We start from the raw sequence: 21794 nt of genomic DNA, 5'->3' as shown, positions 1-21794 counted from the left end.
TTATAAAAATCATGTTGACTGGGTCTTCTCCCTCTTTAGCTTCTGTAGTGCAGGATCAAGATGCATTAAATAAACAAAGGCAGACATGTTTTTGGGGGTAAATTTGATACCTTTTATTAGACGAACTAAATAGTTAGATTTCCAATCCAAATTCCCCTCTGCCTGAAGAAGAGTGTTTGTACGCAAAAGCTTGCAAAGAACAATTTTTCCAACTATTTAGTTGGTCTAATAAAAGATATTACATTTACCCAGATAATCTTTTCTGCTTATGTCCTTAGGCCACAATGGCTATGACCAACACAGCTACCACCAACACACCTAAAATATTAAATAAACTAATTTGGACGTTCCCTAGAAAGTGATTAGCTCTGGAACGGTTGTCATTAAAATCATTATTGATAGTTTTTTATTGTTAGTACCACATTGAGAAGAATTGGCCTGTGCCTCTAAGATTTATTGTTTTGGCTGTTGGTCTTGTAAGCAAATGGAGATAATGTTGTATTGGTTTAAACTTCAAAGCTGAGCCCAGCCATAAGGCATAGAACCTTCATTTTAAACAAATCCTTTTGTTTCTTAAAATTTGAGGGGTCAGAAGTGTGCTAGAGAAAACAGCTTGGTAAGTCACATGTAGAAAGTGATGTTATAATCCATTCTAACATAAGACATCAATGTAAATCATTTTCTTCAGCAATCCCTCACAGTCAAGGATGATTGTCTTCCATAATTGTTTTATCTGTGTGTACAAAGATGGTTGAGGCCCATCTGGGATCAAGAGACTCTACGGCAGTTTGAACTTGTTTTTCCATGTAGGGTGTGTGGCACTGGATTCTTGATTTGGTCCACAACATGCTGTTTGCTCCATTCCTGTTTTTCCATCTCCTGTGACTGTTGTGAGGTTTCAAAGTACTGAGATCCCTGCATCAGACTCTTGCTCCATTTGTGGCAGTCCTGGGCAGTAGTGTCCAATGAGCTGACATCATTGTTGCATTTTTTTAAACTGGCCTTGAAGATGTCCCCAAAGTGCTTTCTCTTCCTTCCTCTTGTGTGTACACCCTGGCTGAACTGGGAGAATAAAACTTTCTTTGGGAGTCTAGAGTCAGACATCTAGATGACATGGCTGGCCCAACAAAGTTGATGTTAGATCAACTTTACTTCAATACTCATGATGTTTGTTTGCAGAAGGATGCTAATGTTGGTGTGTCTGTCTTCCTACCTCTCAAAGTGTAAATAGCAAAGAAGGAATGAGGATGGAAGTGTCTTTTTATTGAGAACATATGTAATTAATATTTGCATTCTTCCTGGCCATTTAATTAGTCATTCTGGGGTCATCTACATTAATATTCTTTTTGTAAAGGATTTATATTTCAGTTCTGTTTCGACTATTCACACCTTGACATCAGTTGCATTGTTTGACCAAATGAATAGGGTTAAGAGCACTAACATGTCAGGGAAATTGTTCAGATTTGTTATGATTTATTTCTAGAGCCCAATACAACAGGTTATTTTTCTTGAACAACATGTTTAATCACACATATAATAATAAAGCAGGAATATATCCAAAAAGAATCTGGCCTATACTAAGAGAATAGTTGGAATAAATCTTATTCTTACTGGTTTGAATGCACTGGAATGCTTGTTAGCAAAATCTTTAGAGAGGAAAGTAACTTTATGGAAAGAGTTCACCCAAAGGAAGTGTTCTTTCCAGTTCAAAACTAAGCCATAATGAGGTAGACTGTGGTAGGTTTCTACAGAGGCTACTTTAAAGAGGCATAAAGGGCATCGGTGTCAAATGCTACAGTCAATACCAAATCCACCTTGGAATTAAGAAAAAAAGTTATTATGAGTGAAAAATGTTAGTAACAAGCTTCTGTTCCGGCAGGCTGTTTTAGGTTCTGTAATGTTAATTTAGGTATGTCACTCCCAGTTCCATTAATACTGTAACAGTGGATTATAGAAACAATATTTTTGGAAATAGTGTCTCAAGCCAAATACCCACAAAACAACAATCACTGTATTGCATCTTAATAACAGGAATGCTAAGCCTACCCTGAAGGTAGCTTTTTGTGACAGTGCTGTGTGGCATGTCCCCAACTCCATCTTATCTTGGAGTGGGGTTGAGCCGCACATTAATTTTCCACAACCGCCTGACAAAACTAGCTGCCAAGACAAAGATAAGGGTCAATTTAGTTAAAATTGGGGAGTATCAGCATCAGTAACAGTGCTGGCCCTTGCATACTCCATAGCAAGTATTGTGTACCAGTGTAGACCAGAAGCAGTCACACTTGACTAGTTGACATCCAACTGAATTCTGCAATGCGGTGCATCACTGGAACCCCCAACACCTTGGCTGTCCATGCTATCACATAGTCACAGGGCTCCACTCTTTGGGCACTCTTGTACCCTAGTCAGGCCCTCTGCTGCCTAACATTGTGACCCTAGCCCCCAAGCCTACTGCCGCCAGTCCAAGACTGCTCCGCCTCAGCTCAAACTGCCACAGTCCTGGGTGCAGTTGTAGACACTGCATCTGGGAGATACTGACTCTTGTGTGAACTGCTTCAGAGTTTATTGCATTGCAGTAATAGCACATGTAGTTGCATTCAGTGACACAAATATATTGCATAGGTATACTTTATACAGGTAGAGGTATTCCCATACATGAATGGCAATATGCTTTACCAATTTCAGACACCTTCTTAATAGTGCAACTATAACCACACTAGGGATTGTTCTGAGAGAACTGCAAGTAATAACTGTCCTTAAAATGTTACACGCAAACACAGACACACACACAAGTATGTATATATATATGTGTGTGTGTGTGTGTGTGTGTATTAGGGCTGTGTGAAGCATTAGTCCCTTATTTGATTCAGTGGAGATTCGGCCCAATTCGGTGGCCGAATTTCCAAAACCAAATTGAATCAGGAAACCCTTTAATCTCTCTGAATCGAATTGGAATCCTCTGAATTGATTCAGAAAGATTCAGAAAGATTTAGTGATTGGGACATAGACACAGCTTTAAATGTTTTTTCTATATACCTCTAGGTAGCAGGCAGCTCATGAATGCTGTGATGCATTCATGATGGAGTGGATGGAGTGTCCCAAAGGAGTGTAGGGGGCTCCCCAGCACACTCAACAGTAGACCCAAACGTGGACCAGAAGCACTTTCCGGTCCACTTCTGGGTCCGCTGGGGAGAGCACCGGGGGGGTGGCACCCCCCAGCTCAGTGCCTCCTAGTTCTGGGGTGTCACCCGGGGTCCCCCTGTGGCTGATTACTGAGCCAGGAGAGCATGGGCGGGGCGGGGGGGCACATGCTCTCCAGCTCACCTGGAAGTGGACTGGAAGAGCTTCTTGTCCGTTTCTGGGTCTGCTGCCAGGTTCATCACCAGTTCACTGCTAAGTACATGGGCGGGGGGGTATACTTCTGTGGGATGCTCCATCCATCCCAGCATCACAGCATTCATGAGCTGCACCTGATACCTCGAGGTATGTAGAAAAAATATTTAAAGCTGTGTCTATGTCTGAATCGCTGATTCTCTAAATCAGCATTGAATCTTCAGATTCAAATTTGGCCGAATCGAATGGGGGACAGTAATCTGAATCAAATTGAATCAGTGTCCCCAATTCAGGCTGAATTAGAATCAAATAGGGCCCATTTCACAAACCCCTGTGCGTGTCTCTGTGTGTGTGTGTGTGTGTGTCTGTGTGTGTGTGTAAGTACAAGTAAAAAGCTCTGTCTACACTACACTTATGTCTGCTTTGAAAAAGGGACTTAATCACCAGTTTATTTAGGTCCATTTGAAATTTTTACCCTCTTGTCTTTTTATATGTACTCCATTATATGATATCTAAGAACAGAAAATAACTGTGATATTCATTTGCTTTTGTGAAGTTGTCATTACGTTGAATTGTCTGGCACTTATGAAAACTTCCCACTACAAATTCATTGAAGCCACTTAGTTCAGTGAACTAATCAGATGAAACTTTTAAAAGCAGTAAGATAATCAGAATTTTTATCCTCAGAGCCAATGTTGAGGCTCAGCATTATAATTCTCATGTAAGACTATTACTTCACTGCTATATCCAAAATAATGTAATAAAATAAAAGATTATTTGGTTTATCTGCTTTTGGTGGGGGAGAGGGGGTTCCTATTTAAAACTTGTGACCTTTGTTGTTATACTTTTATCTACTTCTTGGACTATTCCAAGCATTAAATAAAGTGATATTTTACAAGGATTAGTTACTTAACATTACATTTTATAAAATGCAGAATTGATTTTTTATGATTTTGTATTTTATGGGCAAGTTTAATGCATATATAATACTTTAATAATCTCTGACCTGACTGAATAATGATCCAATCTTTAAGATAAGGAAAAAAACACAGTATTTAAATAAACTCTGATCTGTCATATCGAAGACTGTAACTATTATTTAAAACAAAATACATTAAATATAGTAGCTGCTAGGCAATTAGTAGTAGTTATTACTAGAAAATATTTTAAGTATCAAAATACTTCTAACACCACATGAAACATGAATGTAAAATAGATTCAGGGAGAAATCATTAATTTCCTCCCAATACAGCCACAATGGCAGTCCATTTCTCATGATGATCTATGATACCTGTTTGTTGAAATTCTATTACTTTTAGGTTTAATGCAGTTGGTTGCTGTTTTGGTCTGTTACTGTATTTGCCGCTCTTTCTTTTCAGATAAAGTTGGTCTCCTTTCATTAAGAATCCAGTTGTAGTTTGATTGTTTGTAGATTAAAGCAGACCATTAGACATAAATCTCTCAGATTCAGTCTCCACATAGGCTATACTCTAACACTGTTTTCAGGAAGATAAACTGTGGCAGTGATTTATATTGTATTTGGGATATAAAACGGATTATATTCTTTTTCTTGTTTAAAGACTGAAGGTTTTGTTTACCAATGCCTTAGCTAGCTATCAGCAAAGCATAGCAGTAACACAAGTAATTAGTACATATTTTTTATTATTATTAAAAAAGAATAATTTGTGGTGGTATTTTCTATTTTCCATTCTGAAAAAAAGGGGAAATACTTGTGGCCAAATTGTGAAAGCAGAGTGACAAGAGTTATTTTTGGGAAAAGTCATGTGACCCTTAAAATATAACCCAAAGGAAAAAAAAAGCAAAATAATATTTTGACAATCTGATGTGAAAATCACTGAGTATGTGAAGTTAATATACAGTTATGATATTCTTTAAATCATTTTAGCTTTCAAGTGAGAAGGAATTGCAAATAGAAAAGCTGAAAGAAATTGTATTCTTTGGTTGTTGTCATCATAAATGAACTAAATTAGAGAATTTAATAAATTCCTTACATCTTGACATTCCTTTGAGCTTAATTAGGTTCCCAGATAATGTGCGCACCTACTTTGTGACTATGAGAACTAAATTAACTATTGAATACACAGGCCATTTTATTTCATTTTTTAAGGCAAACGTATTATCTAACATATTCCAACATTGTATCTGTAGTAAGGTTTTTGGACAGTGATGGTCTGATAAGCTATGTTGTCCTCTACTAATAAAAGGTAAGGGAACTTGATATTAGATTTAATTTTATAATATTGGAGGTCATAATTTTCTTTTTTCACTCATATAATATTGGAAAAATAGTTTTGCTACAAAAGTGTGTTTAATATGTTCCTGAGTTTAATTAAAGCGTCATCCTCTTCGGGAATCTGGAAGATACAGACACATTTAGGGCTATAGAAAAATGAGTCAAGTCTTGCATCTTGTTGCCAAAAACTGCTAATCTCTAGCTTTGCCTTCAGTCTTGATTGATAACAGTTATCTCACTGATCTAGAAACTGGCCTTTCTTTTTAATTTCAGGTACCTATTTGATCAGGTTTTGAAGAACTTATGGATTATTGTTTTGAATAAATGCTGGGGAAATGTTTTAATTGCTAGTGTTCAACTGATTCTTCCAGTTTAAATGTGTACATTAATATGTGTGTGTACATGCATGCATTTGTGTATGTGTTAGGCCTGTGCGAAGTGGCAAGTATTTGCTTGGGATTCGGATTCAGCTGATTCGGGGGGCATTGATTTGATTCCGTGGTTCAAATCACTGTCCCAAATCGATACAGCTGTATGTGATTCGAAGATTTGGCTGCAGCTGAATCAGTCAAATCTCTGAATCGGCCTCATCCCTCACTCGTTCTCCCAGCCCCATCAATGGCTACCCTGCCCAGCCCCAGCCCCCAGCTCTTTGAAAAAACAAACAAACCCAGCACTCACTAGCTGCTGCCAGGTGTGTGGGGGGGGAGTGATCCCCACTGTCCCTCACTGCCCCACACCATGTGAGAGACTCTGTCATGAGCCCCCATCCCCCACCCACTCTCCCAGCCCAGCTCCCAGCTCTTTTAAAAAAAAGAAAAAGCCCCAACTCACTAGCTGCTATGGGGGCTGGGAGAGCAGGCAGGGGTTGGGGGGATCATGGCAGAGACCCCCATGCAGCATGGGGCAGTGGGGGGCAGTGTGGATTGTCTCCCCACCTAGTAGCAGTTGGTTAGTAGGGGCTTTTTTTTAAAGAGCCGGGGGCTGGGGCTGGGTGGAGCAGCCACAGGAGCGCGGGGCTAGGACAGGGGTCATGGGCTGGGGGGCACTCAGGGGGTCTGGGGAAGCAGGCAGGGTATGGGGCCTGGCAGGGGTCCTCCTGTGGTTCCCTCCCCCACCCCCTACTTACTGGCATGGAGTCCATGTCCAGCTCCCTGCAGCAGCGAGCGGGGACTGCCCTAATCAGCAAAGCTCTACGAATCTTTTCTGAATTGATTTGAAGAGCTTTGAATTGATTCAGAACTTTTACTTGGTCTCCTGATTTGATTCCCATTCAGAGATTCGGCCACTGAATTGGGCCAAATCTCATAGATTCATAGATTCATAGATGTTAGGGTCGGAAGGGACCTCAATAGATCATCAAGTCCGACTCCCTGCATGAGCAGGAAAGAGTGCTGGGTCTAGATGACCCCAGCTAGATACTCATCTAACCTCCTCTTGAAGACCCCCAGGGTAGGGGAGAGCACCACCTCCCTTGGGAGCCCGTTCCAGACCTTGGCCACTCGAACTGTGAAGAAGTTCTTCCTAATGTCCAGTCTAAATCTGCTCTCTGCTAGCTTGTGGCCATTGTTTCTTGTAACCCCCGGGGGCGCCTTGGTGAATAAATACTCACCAATTCCCTTCTGTGCCCCCGTGATGAACTTACAGGCAGCCACAAGGTCGCCTCTCAACCTTCTCTTGCGGAGGCTGAAAAGGTCCAGGTTCTCTAGTCTCTCCTCGTAGGGCTTGGTCTGCAGGCCCTTGACCATACGAGTGGCCCTTCTCTGGACCCTCTCTAGGTTATCCGCATCCTTCTTGAAGTGTGATGCCCAGAATTGCACGCAGTACTCCAACTGCGGTCTGACCAGCACCCGATAGAGGGGAAGTATCACCTCCCTGGACCTATTCCTCATGCATCTGCTGATGCATGATAAAGTGCCATTGGCTTTTCTGATGGCTTCGTCACACTGCCGGCTCATGTTCATCTTGGAGTCCACTAGGACTCCAAGATCCCTTTCCACCTCTGTGCCACCCAGCAGGTCATTCCCTAGGCTGTAGGTGTGCTGGACATTTTTCCTCCCTAGGTGCAGCACTTTGCATTTCTCCTTGTTGAACTGCATCCTGTTGTTTCCTGCCCACTTGTCCAACCTATCCAGGTCTGCCTGCAGCTGTTCCCTGCCCTCCGGCGTGTCCACTTCTCCCCATAGCTTTGTGTCATCTGCAAACTTGGACAGAGTACATTTGACTCCCTCGTCCAAGTCGCTGATGAAGACATTAAAGAGTATTGGTCCAAGGACCGAGCCGTGCGGGACCCCACTGCCCACACCTTTCCAGGTTGAGACTGATCCATCCACCATGACTCTTTGGGTGCGACCCTCTAGCCAATTCGCCACCCACCGGACTGTGTAGTCATCCACATCACAGCCTCTTAACTTGTTCACCAGTATGGGGTGGGATACCGTATCGAAGGCCTTCCTGAAGTCTAAGTATACGACATCCACCCCTCCTCCTGTGTCCAGGCGTTTCGTAACCTGGTCATAGGAGGAGACTAGATTGGTCAGGCACGATCTGCCTGCCACAAACCCATGCTGGTTTCCCCTCAGCATAATTTGCCCTGCCAGGCTCTCACAAATGTGAGCCTTGATAATTTTTTCAAAGACTTTGCCAAGAATGGAGGTGAGACTGACTGGCCTATAGTTGCCCGGGTCCTCCTTCCTCCCCTTCTTGAAAATGGGGAACACGTTAGCCCTTTTCCAGTCCTCTGGGACTTGGCCCGTGCGCCACGAGCGTTCGAATATTCCTGCCAGTGGCTCTGCAATGATGTCGGCCAGTGCCTTCAGCACCCTCGGATGGAGCTCATCCGGGCCTGCCGACTTAAAGGCATCCAGTTCTTCCAAGTGACTCTGCACCACCTCAGGATCTATGTATGGAAGTCTGGCGCCTTGCTGCTGCCTCTCTACAACCCCAGTGAGAGACTTGTCGTGCCCCTCACTTAGGAACACTGAGGCAAAGAACTCGTTGAGGAGTTCAGCCTTGTCCCCCCTGTCTGTCACCAATTGTTTCTGCCCATTTAGCAGGGGTCCTATTCCTCCCTGGGCCTTCCTTTTACTCCCAATATATCTAAAAAACAATTTCTTGTTGTCTTTTACTTGGGTTGCCATCCTCAGCTCCATGGTAGCTTTGGCCCGCCTAACTGCCTCCCTACAAGCACAAGCAGAGGAGGTATATTCATCTTTGGTGATCTCTCCCTGTTTCCACTTTTTATGTGCTCCCCTTTTGGCCCTTAGGCTGCCCTGGATTTCTCTGGTCAGCCCTGGAACTCCTCTGAATCAAATCAGCACCCAAAGCTTTGCACAGACCTAGTATGTGTCCGTATGGATCCATCAATTCACCTGTTCCCATAGCAAGAAGAAAAAATTGTGAGAGCTCAGTATCACAGAAGCCTATCCATAGATTTTACCACAAGGCAAAATATTGTTTCTAGTTTTTTAAAGAAGTAGTTGCCTATTGTAAATGAGACATTTCTTCACTGCCTCTCCCATAGCAAATATGATACTCAGTTAAACTAGATTTCAAATATAACTAATATTTTGTTCACCTTGGCTTCCCACATAATGCTTCTCATGGTCTTGTAGATTTTCTTCATGACTAATACCTACAAATACCTAAACCTGAACTTTCTAAAGGAAACATCCTGTTTATTCAATTGTCCACTAAAGAATAAAATACCACACAAAATAGAAAAATAATAATATATTATTTCTACATATAATATTATTAATAATATATAGAGTGTGTGTGTGAATATACACAGACGTACACATACATACACACACATACATACAAATTACTTTTGTTATATATATGGATATATATCTATCTATATAGTTGTGTGTGTGTTTTTTAAAGGATTTTTTTTTTCACTGTTTTTAGTACTGAAGATCCTTTGATCCAGTCTGGACTTTGTAACCTTTTTCAAGTAAAATAAAAAGATCTATGTCATCTTATTTTTCCATTTCTTATCTTCCCATATGTCATTGTGTTCTCTATTTAAGCAAGTACTTTCCACAGTCCTTACTCCATTCTGTTTGCTTCCATTTTCTGATGCGTCTTACCTCTTGGAATTTGTGGGCATTTATGTATGTGCTGCAGGATGCGATGGAGGAGGGGAATGCTTTAATTAGAGTGGCTTCAAGAGACTGTCTAGTTAAAGAGCCCAGAGTGTCAGACTCATGTGTACCAGTGTCCCCATGCTGAAACATGGCGGCGAGGGCTCTTTAACTAAAACTCATCAAATTAGCTTTAGTTAAAGTCCCCTGCCATCATTTTTCAGTGCAGGGACACTGATACACATGACTCTGGAGCCTGCTGGAGCACAGTAGTTATCACATTCAGCAGGCTCGATTAATTGAGTCTACTCCAATGCATTGTAATTTTAGTGCATCGGAGCAGCCTCAGTATACATTTATTGGAGCCCCGTGGCATCAATGGTACAAATTTCATTTCTTCTCAAACTACAGAGAGTTTTAAGTCTTTACTTCTGCTTATGTGTGCTTTTAAAAATACATGTTGGGAAAAGGTTTTTATTTGCAAAAAACTGTGTGTTCATCTGGATTTGCTGCATTACATGAGGCTTTAATACTATGTTCATGGAAGTTAGAGAAAAAAAGTCTATTAGATCAAGTCCATTGCCTTTAAAGATCAGAACGGATTCCTCTAATTGATGACACTGACAAAACTAACACTGCATTTGACCTTAGTAAAAAAACACCCAAAAACAGTAATAATGACAAAAAAACCCTGATATTGCCTCCTAAATGGCATGCTATGTACTCTAATGTTGCATGTCAAAGAAACCTGACAAGAATGACGTTTTGAAAAGAAACAAAAGCAATGTTCTCAAAACAGTTGAGAGAGTTATAAGTGAGATGATGAAACGTCAGGATTTTTTTCTCTTTTTTTTTCTTCTGAATGACTGACTTGTAGATCCCAATGAAAGTGTTACACTTTCTTGTTATTTTGGTTTTCTGCTAATCATATCACAAAACAATCACACAATATTGACAATAGCATTCTTTGTTCAAAGGTGGAGTGAAATAGCTGAGCCACTGCACTATGTCCAGGCTCTGGCAGTGCTGCTGTTTTCATGGGCACAGCATTCAATCAGAAATGTTTAAGAGCATAACAAAAGATATTCATTAAAACTGAACAAGAAAGGAAAACAGCCAGTCTTCAAAAGAAGTTAAATACTGGTATTTAGCAATGAAGAATAAACTGGTAATATTTTAAAAAATCTATACTACTGTCAGGGAAGTCAGTGGCAAAGCCTCATGGACTGCAGTATTGTCAGATCAGAGCTGAAATGTCCATTGTATAGTCACATTTGTGAGAATGCCCACACCATAGCTCTGAGAGGCTGTTAGTGCATTTTTTGTTTTGAAGGCATTGTCAGACATTTCTGCTTGAAAGGATAAACTCTTTAAACAGCGATTTTTAATGCCTCCATCCTGCTGCTCTGAGTTTACTCTGCAGTAATTTACTGTGCAGTAAACCTGCTCTGGGCAGGCATTGGCCATTTAGGAGTAGACTTGCTGCTTATGCCAGTAGCCTGCTCTCGGCCTCTTCCATCCCTGCTGTACTCCCATGCTGAAGGCTCCGGCCACAGCTGCCTGTCTGCAGGGACCCCCCTTTAAATGCCAGCCCTGTGTGCTGCCCCCTGGTCACCTGCCTTTCTGGCCCAGAGCAGGCTGCAGTGTGCAGGCACAGCCCTCTGCAACTCTGTCACCAGAACCTGTGCCTCCCATACAATGGCTGCTCCACCCAGCAGGGACAACCCATGCCCTAGGCCCCTGCTTGCCATGCTGCTTTGTGCTTCACTGCTGCAGAGGCCAGTGCCTGGCCCAGGTCAGTCTCAGCCCTGTCTCCCCCCGGCATGCTGTGCATCCATGTGGGCAGGGCCGGCCCACAGTTTTCTGGGCCCCCCTGCAAGTTATAGTTTTGTGGGCCCCTGACATGGAGAACCTGGCAGCGGTGGGAGAGGGGGTGGCGCTGGATTGTTCATGGCCACAGGGGTCCCCTTGGCTGCAGGGCCCCGTGTGGCCACAGGTTTCACAAGATAGGATGAGCTGGCCCTGCATGTGGCCATGCTCACCATGGTGCCTGAGGCCCCCTGCCCTACTCTGCTGTCATCCAGGCCCCATGCTGCACCTGGACCCCAGCAGGGATGATAACATTGTGCTCCTGGATGCCACCACTGGTGCTGCCCTTAAGCTCTTGGGGTTCCAGGCCTGCTGCCTGTAGGCCCACTGGGCCAGCCAGGACTGGTGGTTGCACATCCTCCAGCACACCTAAGATGATGATCGGTGGCTGGAGTTGTTCCAGATGACCTGGGTCACCTTCAAGGAGCTCTTCAACCAACTCCACTTGCACCTGGACCAGCAGGCCACCACCATGTGGCTCCTCCTCCCTGCTGAGACGCAGTTGGCCATCACCCTGCTGAAGCTGGCCACCCGCACCTGCCAGGCTGTGCTGTTTCAGCCTCCTCTTCAGCATAGGCACCAGGGAGGCCATCCTGGAGGGCTCTCTCCAGGATGTGCCAAGGAACAGTGCTCTGGGTACATGACCCCCTGGATATGGTGTTGAGGTTCCATGCCCTGGCCTTCCCCCAGTGCATCAGGGCCCTGGACAGAACCCATGTCCTCATAACCTGCCATACAGTGACCACCCCTTGTACAGCTGATGGGGCTTTCACTCCATTGAGTTCCAGGCCATCATTGGCCACCACAGCACCTTCACCAATGTGCACACTGGCTGGGCTGGCAGCACCCACAATTCCCACATCTTCCGCAACTCCACCCTGCCAGCCCTGGTAGAGAGCAGGTGCTTTGCACCAGGGTGCTGGACCTCCAGCTGATCAAGGTGGCAGTCCTATCCCTCCTCATCAGGGACCCCACCTACCCATTCTTCCCCTGGGTCATGTGGCCCTACATTGGTCAGCTGGACCCCCACCAAGGACACTTCAACAGGTGCCTGGGCCAGACCTGTGCACTGGTGGAGTGAACCTTCAGCCGCCTGAAAGGATGCTGGGGCACCCTCACTGCCTGCCTTGAGGTTGCAGAGGCCAACATACCCCAGGTCATCGTCACAGCTTGTATGCTGCATAACATCTGCAGGGCCTGGGCCTCTTCTGTGAGGCTTGGGCAGAGAAGGCACAGCAAGCAGAGGACACCTGGCACTGAGAGCACACCCTGCCCCCACCCACTGAGGCCCCGGGAAAGCCACACACAAGGCAGTGGGGACCAGGGCACTGAGTGCAAGAAGCACTGCTGGACCACCTTCTCTTGGAATCCCCACTGTAGGCCATCTGGATAGCTGACCTCAGATCCCAGCCCCACCATATGCTCCCAGCACCACCCTCACTACCGAAGGCTTTCAGAAAAGCATTTTATTTCCCTCCACAAAGACAGACCCCCTCCCTCCTCAACAATAGAGCCCCTCCCCCGCATCCCTCCCAAACTACAGAGCTCTTCCCCTGACCCACAGAGTCCCTCCACCAACCACCCTACCCACCACCAATAAAGCACCCTCTTCCCTGTGCAGACTATGTACAGGGTGCCCTGTGTGCCTTCACAAGGTGCCGGGCAGTGGGGTGGGGGCACCTAGGGGGCAGAGCCCAGGAACAGGTACCCAGCACCCCAGCCTGTGACGGTATACCACAGGTGCACATGCTGTGGTGAGGCCAGTAGGTATGGGCTGCTGAACTGCTGGAGTGCCTGGCTTCCCCTTCTGCAGCTACTGGGCAGGAACAGCAGGGCATGCATGTCATTCAGGCCCTACTGCAGGCAACTCCTGCTCTGGGGCTGCATGGAGCCATGATGAGTGGTGGGGCAGGGCCGCAGGATGGATGCCGGGGTGGGGGGACCTGGCCACTGGAATCATCACTGCACTTCAGCCCAAGCGCATTAAGGTGCTTCTGAGTGGTGGTTTGCATCTAGTCTGCTACTTGGATGGTGGATGACTGCCAGGGGGAGGCGGGGCTATGGCCAGGGGCTGGGCAGTGGCGGGTACAAAGGCAACCTCTAGGGCCAGGATGGTGTTCAGCATCTGGCAGTCCTCTGCAGCCTCCACTGCCCTTGCCACCATGGTAGTCTGCTGCTCTTGGGTCTCCATGTGCTTCTCCTTGACAGCCAGAAGCCTGTTCCAGAATGCTTGGTCTGTCCAGTCGTACTCCTGCTTGTGTGCAATGTCCTACATGCATCAGGCCTGTGAGTCTGCGAGCTGCTCCTCCACCATGATGACCAGCTGGTCCAGCTGGTCCAGCTGGTCCAGCTGGTCCATTCCTGGGACCACTGCTGCCAGAGCTGGTGCTTATGAAGGACCCTGGCCAAGACTGGTAGTGACCCTGACAGCATATCCCCTGTGCAGCTGCTGGACCTGAAGAGACTGTGTGTGACAGTTTGCTACATTTCTGAGAAAACATGCACTATACCAAGGGGCTGTGTGCTGCCTTGCCTCAGATCAGGGGTCATGCATACACAGGTGTCCAGGCACCATGGTAAGTCAGCCAGGCAGGCCCTGGCCCACCAGCCAAGACCCCATCCCTGCTCACTCCTTAGGGGTAGGTGGGCTGCTGAGTGCTTGCCATAGGCAGCTTGCCTTCCCTGCCCTCTTCCCAAGCTGGAACAGGCCGGGCTTCTGGCAGCATCTGCTGCCACTGCTCCAGACCCACTTCTCTTGTTCTCTTCCTGCAGGCCAGGACGTTTCCTCCATTGCCCCACCAGGATCATGGTGCCAGTGCTCAGGGGCTGAGGAACTCCCAGCAGACTAGGACACTGAGCTGATGATGCCCCCTTTCTCCCCCCAGGGGACCTCTCCAAAAAAGTACCCCAGAACTGCCCCCGCCCCTTCCCTGCCTGGTGCATGCTCTGTATCCCAAGCATGTCCCTGGTGAGAGCACCTCAGGAACACCACAAGGAGCTGTTTGCACAGGGTGAGGGGTGCCGGTCCTACTACACCTTGCTGGTGCTGATTGCCATTGTGTCCCTGGAGCACCTGAGAACCTGGTTCAGGACCCTGAACTTTGACAGTGTGGAGGTCAAGCTCCTACTTCCCTATAAATTTCACTACTGCCTAGACCAATACTTGTGCCTATGCTACATGTCTCTTTCCCCCACAGCTGAGGATGATATTGTTGCTGGCATTGACATGTTTCTCCATGTGTGAAAGGCCTGTGCCTGCTAGCTGAGGGGGGCACAGGCTGCTCAATAAAGTTTTGCACTCCCTCCCACCTCCCTGTTTGCTGTGGGGGGGGAACTCCAGGGGCCAGGGGTAGCTTGGCTGAGCTAGGCAGGAAGGGGGTGGGTCAAGGGCAGGGGCAGGGGTAGGGAGGGCCCTGCCCCAGTTCAGGGCTTCCTGGGACTGGGTGGGTGTGGCGGGTGTGCCTGGTGGCCTGAGTCTATCCCTGCTGGTGTCAAAGACCTACAGCTCCTGGTGGTGTTCTGGGGTGCAGGGATGCAGCGCCTGGCTGCCTTGGTAGGGGCCCCCTTCAGGGAGGAGCTGGAGCTGCTGAGGGCCAGTGGTGCTGTGAGTGGAGCTGCACATTCAGATCTGGCAGGGCAGGCACTGTCCAGGGCTACCAGAGCTACTGGATGATGCTGGGGGTGGACCATTGCAGGACAGGCTCCTGGTATCCTGAGGGGCCCTCCCTGGCTGATACCTTGTTGCCACTGACAGGCCGCAGTGGAGGCTTGGGCAGACCACCTTTGCTGGAATACATGGTGCAGCTCTGGTGCAGCCATGTATTCTTGCACACAGCAGAAAAGGTCCCAGGGTACGAGGATCTGATTCAGCTGCCACATAAAAGGCATGGACTTGCAATAATACATCTGTTTAAGGCCATTGTTGCAATTATTTAAAGTGCTGTTCCAGAAGCTGTAATTGACCTAATATGTAGTCATGTTAAGGTGGTGTTGACACATTTGACTTTATAAAGGTGTTACTTTCTGCCTGATATTGTGTTGTAAAAACCCAATTGAGTTTCCCTTGTGGGGAGTGATATTTGCAATGCTTATCTGCTTATCTGAGTTCCTATGTTCTGTTTTTCCTAAAAGCAACTGCCTAAATACACGTTAATGAATACAATTTAAATTGCTTAATTTGGATTGCCCTGCTCTGCATTACCTTTCATCCTCAATCAGTGAGGATTAGTTAATTCGGACTAGGGCCAATTTTAATTTGGACTACAGATGCCCACATGTATATAATGACAGCTGTAGTCTGGATTAATCCTAGAAAAATGCAGGGCTCTGACAGATATGGAGGGGGTGGGGTGGGGGAGGAGGGGGAGGGAAGGAAACACTTTACCAGAAGCAGCAGTGTATTACTTTGACCTAGCTTCACAGAGTCTGTATAGATTGGGTGCTTCAGCAGGCCTTTTTGGTGCTTTTAGCTATAGCTGATTCAAACAGCTATTGGATAAAAACACTAAAAATGCCCAACTAAAGCACCTGATTTCTACAGATGTTGGGAAAACCAGGAACAACTAATGCACTGCAGGAATGCGCCAAACTTAAAATAAAGTGCCCGGGGGAGGAGGGGAATCCTACTTCTGCAAGCAGCCATAATGTCTAAAAATGGCCATTAGATGCATTAGAAAAAGGGCAGTTCACAGCTGAGTGTGTGATCTGTGAAGAAGCATAACAGTAAACCGCTAGAGATTGAGAGACTGATTCCAGTGGAATAACATAGGCATAGGAGGAAGTTAAGTCTAACCTAGAAGGGCAAAAAACTCATGGTAAACAGTCATGGATCCCATGACCATACCGTCTATACCATTGGAAGTTTTTTTATAGATGGTCATTGAGAACTTAGATTAATTTATTCTTTGCTTTTGTCTATTGTTGTTACCTATCTGTAAAATGAGGTTAAACATTCCCTACATCTCCAGAGTATTGAAAGGATAAATTCCCCAGTGTTTGCAAAGGTTCACCTAGTAAGTTAATGAAGCCATGTATGTGTCAACATTTGAAACAATAGGCAAGAATTTTGACAAACAAATTTAGATGAGAGATAAAAAGGAGGAACTATTTCTGTGGGTAGTTTTACTTTGTTTTACCTTTTTGTCAGCTGTCTGAAGCTACTCAGTAATGAAATGCTAGGAGTCCCATCCCAGTAGGGTGGAGTGGTGGGCAGAGTGCAATCGGGCACTCAGAATGCTTTTTAATTGTCACATGGGTCTGTAATTTATCACCCCGGTATCATCAGCATGATATGTGTGTACCAACCACTGTGTAGACAGAGATACAAATGCACAAAAAAGACAGAAAGGTCTTGCCAGCAGGTTGTTTCAGCTTCCCACATCTATAGTAATAATATGCTTAATAATTAAATAAAATATGACCCCAAGACTAGCCATCTTCTGAATTCACAAGTGCAGAGCAGACATCTGAAATATGTAACTTCATATTGTGGCCTGGTGGTTTTAATTTGTTCTCATTTATCCTTACTTATAACTTTGGTTAAATGCCAGATATAAAAACCTCCACAAAGATGAACCATTTTGTTAAACAGAAAAAAGAAAAAGATCTTGGCATGAATATCTTACTGGCATAGATTTCTTTTTAACTACCCATGCTTTAGACTTTTCTGGTGTGTTTTTATATAAGTGAACTGTCCACATGCAAGCAAATTAGCCTGCATGAGCTTTAAGTAAGCAATTATACTGTGAAGTGACTTAATCTCTTGTATTTTACTTTCAGGTTCGGATTTTTACCTATCTGATAGGCAGAGAAACTGCTTTTGCTGATAACCTGAAATGGATGGCCTGTGCTAACAAAGGTTGGTTAACCTTCTTTAACAGGAAATCTTACTGCAAAAATCTTAAGTCTTCTAGCAAAACTGAAAACTTGTACAAAAATAATCTCAGTGTCAGCAGTTTTGAGGGGATCAATTGGTTTTTCAGAAACAGAATAGGTTTGTTTACAAAATCATATCTAGAGTATGCAGGTCTTTAAACATTTTAAAGAAATGTTATTTCATTAAAATGCACCTAAACTATTTCATAGTTGTGAGCAAAGCAGAAATTGAAAATCACAAAGAATTAATTTTAATTACAAAATGTTTTTCCTATTGTTTTTATGGAACTGCAAAGGACATAGGGTACATATACAAGTTCAGCAAGGCTGCTCCAACACACTGTAATTACACTCTGCAATTAATCAAGTCTGCTGGAGTGTGGTAATTATTGCACCCCAGCAGACTCCATCATCACATGAATCAGCATCCCTGCACTGAAAAATAGTGGTGGGGGCACTTTAAACCTCATTTGAAGAGCTTTAGTTAAAGCACCCCATGGCCATTTTTCAGTGCGGGGACACTAATACACATGACACTCTGGGTGCTTTAATTAGAACAGGTCTTGGAGCCACCCTAATTAAAGCCTCCCCCTCCCACACCTCCAGCACCTCTATAAATGCCCATAGTACTTAGAGACCCCAAATATGGTAAGGTCTCATTGCATACAAACTACAGTGAGAGACATTTTCTCCCCTGAAGATCTTAAAAGCTGAGGAGAAAAGACAGCTGTGAGTCTGTATTACTATCATTAAAGACAAAAATACTAAAGGGTAGGAAGACTAAGATACTATGTAGTAGTGATCATAATAGTACATGTAAGACAGATGGACAGTCTAAGTAAGAATAATTTTGAAAGCACTGATTAAGGTGAAGCTTTTTCTTTATCTGTATCCTTGAAATGTTTTTTTCCTTCTGTGCCACATCACTTTATGATGAATTGCATCAGGCAGTATCCATTAGTCATTTATAGCTTTAACTACTGTTGTGTCCAGCTGATGGAAATTAGTCAGTTTGAAGTCTTGTCTTAATCAGCTAATATTACACCATAATTTAGTTTAGTCATTGTATAGGAATCCTTTGATGCATCTTTTTGAAGAAAATTTAATCAACAAAGCTTTTCAGACAGTACAGTGCTATAGATGCATAAAGATCTAAGCATAGCAACTGAAAAATTAGGGTCAGGCCATAAGAACTGTCTGACTAGTTCATTTGATATGTGTGTGCTGTATTTGAAATATGGGAAATGTGGACATCTTTGTTCTTCACTATCCCCAGGAGACTGCTTTTTAAAAAAACTCTCCTACTGAACAATTTTGGTTTTATTGTTGTCAGAGATAGGGTCAAACTTTAGTTCTCAGTGGGCATTTCTACATGTGCTCTTTAATGTGCAGTGCCCTATTTTACTATGCATTAAAGCATCACTTAAAAAAAGTGCTATTACACTAATGCACAGTAAAATAGGCTACTGCTCATTAAGCGTCACCTAAAAACCATGCACAAATGTTACCATGCATTAAGGAAGCCTAATGCACATTTGTTTAGTACCTCACATTGGAGGTACTAAATAGAATGCATATTAGGAAAAGCACCTTAATGCACGTGTAGATGCGCCCAGTTATAATCTGGTTAAAGTTGTATTAAAACTACCACAGACAACTCACCTACTCTCATTCAGTATAAACAGGAACAATCTCTACCCCTAGATGTCAACAAAATAATGTATTTTAATCATCATTGTCTCTATAAACTTTTCTCTTAGATTTAATCTGTTACAGTACTTGCTTCATAATACTACATGATGTAAATTTCTTGTAACTCTGATCAATAAGTAAATGAGTTTTTATAATTTAAGAAGTTATAATTTGGGAAGCAGGACGAGTCTTCATCTCAGGTCTTGAATTCAGAACTTTCCCTTACAGTTTTCAGCTCTGGTTTAGTTGCTTTCTTCAGCCAAACGAAGTATTACAGAGAGACCTAGTAAAGCTGATCTACAGAATGGCTGAATGACTGCACTGCAGTTTACTTCTTACATGGGTGGGCCAACCATGTTGTTGTCACTGAGGTCAATGGGCCTAAAATCAATTTTCTTTGCAGTGATTTTCCCCTTGGAAGCACAGCATAGATGAAGACTGTGTGCAAGCTTTCCGGCTGTCTGGACTGTGGACAGCCCTTTCCTTTGAAATGGATCACAAGGGAAATTTATACCACCTTGTAAAAGTTTCTTAACTTCTGAATTCTAATAGTGAAACTATGAGACCCCCCCAGGCACTTTTCTCTGTTAAAATTCAGGCATAAGTAGGGTGCAGCTTTAGGGACCATCGGCTTAATGAGCCAACGCAGCAAACCATTTTAAATACATTAAAACAATTGAGGGCCCGCAAAGCTCCAGTCAAGCAATTTATGAAAGTTACAATTATTTTCTTTGCTATTCTGTAAGCTAGTGCACATGAAGGAAAAATAACAAGAAATGGAGATTTACTAAGATCATCAAGTGAACAAAGGTAAAAGTTTCCTAATGCTCAACATGCCAAGTTTTAAAGTAAGCAGCCACTGCCTTTCCCTCAACAGTTTCTTGCAGCAGAAGGTTGGCCAGCTGTACAAATAAAGATGGGCCTTAATGTTTTAGTTACTTACAAAACAGCCTCTATTAAACGCATTTTTTTGTAAAGGTCTGTATCAATTTAGTCATTTGACAACTCCTCTTTTTAATGTTTGTTTATTTTTTATTAATTATGCACCATCAGGGAAGTTGGCATGTTACAGAACATAGAGAAAGACAAAGGAAAGATTCATCTATGCACAAGTGCAGAGCTCGGCAAAGGAATGAAGGAAGAGAGGCTTGGGCCTTCCCTAACTGTAGGGACTGGTGAAATTGCCAGCAGAGGTTGGAGCAGCCCTAAGGGCTTCCTCAAATTGTGCCCCAGTTACAACAGCGCATGGGCTTGGTGTATGAGCAACCAATAGCTGGGATGTAAGAATCTTCAACCACATCCACTCACATAACCTGAGCACCGCCTGCATTGTAGGCTTCCCTGGGGAGCCATTTATGTATACTGCTCATCTAACTGAAAGGCCTCTTATACTGGCAGCATTCTTAATGGGAGCTTCTGACCATCAGCATAGTGCACCGTGCTTAGAAACAGCTTTTGGTTGTTTTCAGTAGTCCTGGGTCTGATGAAACTATTGTCATTATATTGAAAACCACCATTCTTATGAGGGTGATAATATGCAAGTGAATGCCGTCCCCAGAGAATAATAATTTATAAAAAACCAAATAATTATGCTCCTTCTTATCAAATATTATATATTTCCTTCAAGGGCTTTCACAGATTCATAGATGCTAGGGTCTGAAGGGACCTCAACAGATCACTGGGTCCAACCCCCTGCCTAGGCAAGAAAGAGCGCTGGGGTCAGATGACCCCAGCCTGATGCCTATCCAGCCTTTTCTTAAAGACCCCCAAGGCAGGGGAGAGCACCACCTCCCTTGGAAACCCATTCCAAATTTTGGCCACCCTTACTATGAAGAAGTTTTTCCTGATATCTAGCCTAAATCAGCTCTGTGTCAGTTTGTGACCATTGTTTCTTGCTTCCCCAAGAAGCGCCCTGGTAAACAGAGTATCTCCAAACCCTTGCTGCGTCCCCCTAATGAATTTGTAGGTGGCCACAAGATCACCTCTCAGCCTTCTCGTGTGGGGGCTGAAGAGATCTAGGTCCCTCAGTCTCTCGTCATAGGGCTTGTCCTGTAAGCCTCTAACCATACAAGTGGCCTTCCTCTGAACCCTCTCAAGTCTATCAGCATTGTAACAGGGCAAAGACAGCCCTGTTCCTTCGATGTTACAAAGTTGCAAGTACAGGGGAGAGTCAGGTCAGGGACAAGGCAAAGTTAATTACTTAGTAAACACAGTTGGGAAGAGGATCGCACCCGGGGTGAATGTTAACTGATTAGGAGTCAGCAGCTACTTAAGTCCACAGCAAGGGGTCTCCCTTTGACCCCTGGGGCACAGCGTAGAGAGATTCAGCAGGGACTCCAGAAGCGGCAGACCCAGTGCTGGCGCAGCTTGTTGATAAGACCGGCCAACTGGGTGTAGGTAACTACGGCAACCGGTGAAGCAAGGAGGTGAGGAAGAAAGGAGAAACTCACTGTCTGAGAGAAGGTCCCACGGAGAAAGGATCTGCTGGTACTGGCAAGAAAGAGAAAAGAGAGTGGGACTGGAGTGAAGCTGACTGGCTTGGGGGAATGGGCAGTACAGTGGTGGAGGGCAAAAGGAAGGCCGCGAGCTGTGAGAACAGCCAGGGTTCTCCACAACCTGTGGGGAAGTTACTAATAAACCAGTTTCCTTTTATCCTGCTTCTGGGGTAATTTGCTATACCCTCT

General features: G+C 44.5%; 1 protein-coding gene across 3 annotated transcripts in view; it reads left to right on the top strand.

The window, feature by feature from the left end:
- CACNA2D3 (calcium voltage-gated channel auxiliary subunit alpha2delta 3) overlaps positions 1-21794 on the top strand; it is a 913092-nt gene that overhangs the window by 613948 nt on the left and 277350 nt on the right. For all 3 annotated transcript variants that reach the window (XM_059716157.1, XM_019495461.2, XM_019495460.2), the window contains exon 12: positions 17323-17401. In XM_059716157.1, the coding sequence (XP_059572140.1) occupies positions 17323-17401 (79 nt within the window). The remainder of the gene's footprint in view (positions 1-17322; positions 17402-21794) is intronic.

The sequence above is a fragment of the Alligator mississippiensis genome, chromosome 12 (assembly GCF_030867095.1).
Source record: "Alligator mississippiensis isolate rAllMis1 chromosome 12, rAllMis1, whole genome shotgun sequence".
In the NCBI taxonomy this organism is placed as follows: Eukaryota; Metazoa; Chordata; order Crocodylia; family Alligatoridae; genus Alligator; species Alligator mississippiensis.
The sequence above is the reverse complement of the archived record's forward strand: the minus strand, read 5'-3'. Positions and strand labels throughout refer to the sequence as shown.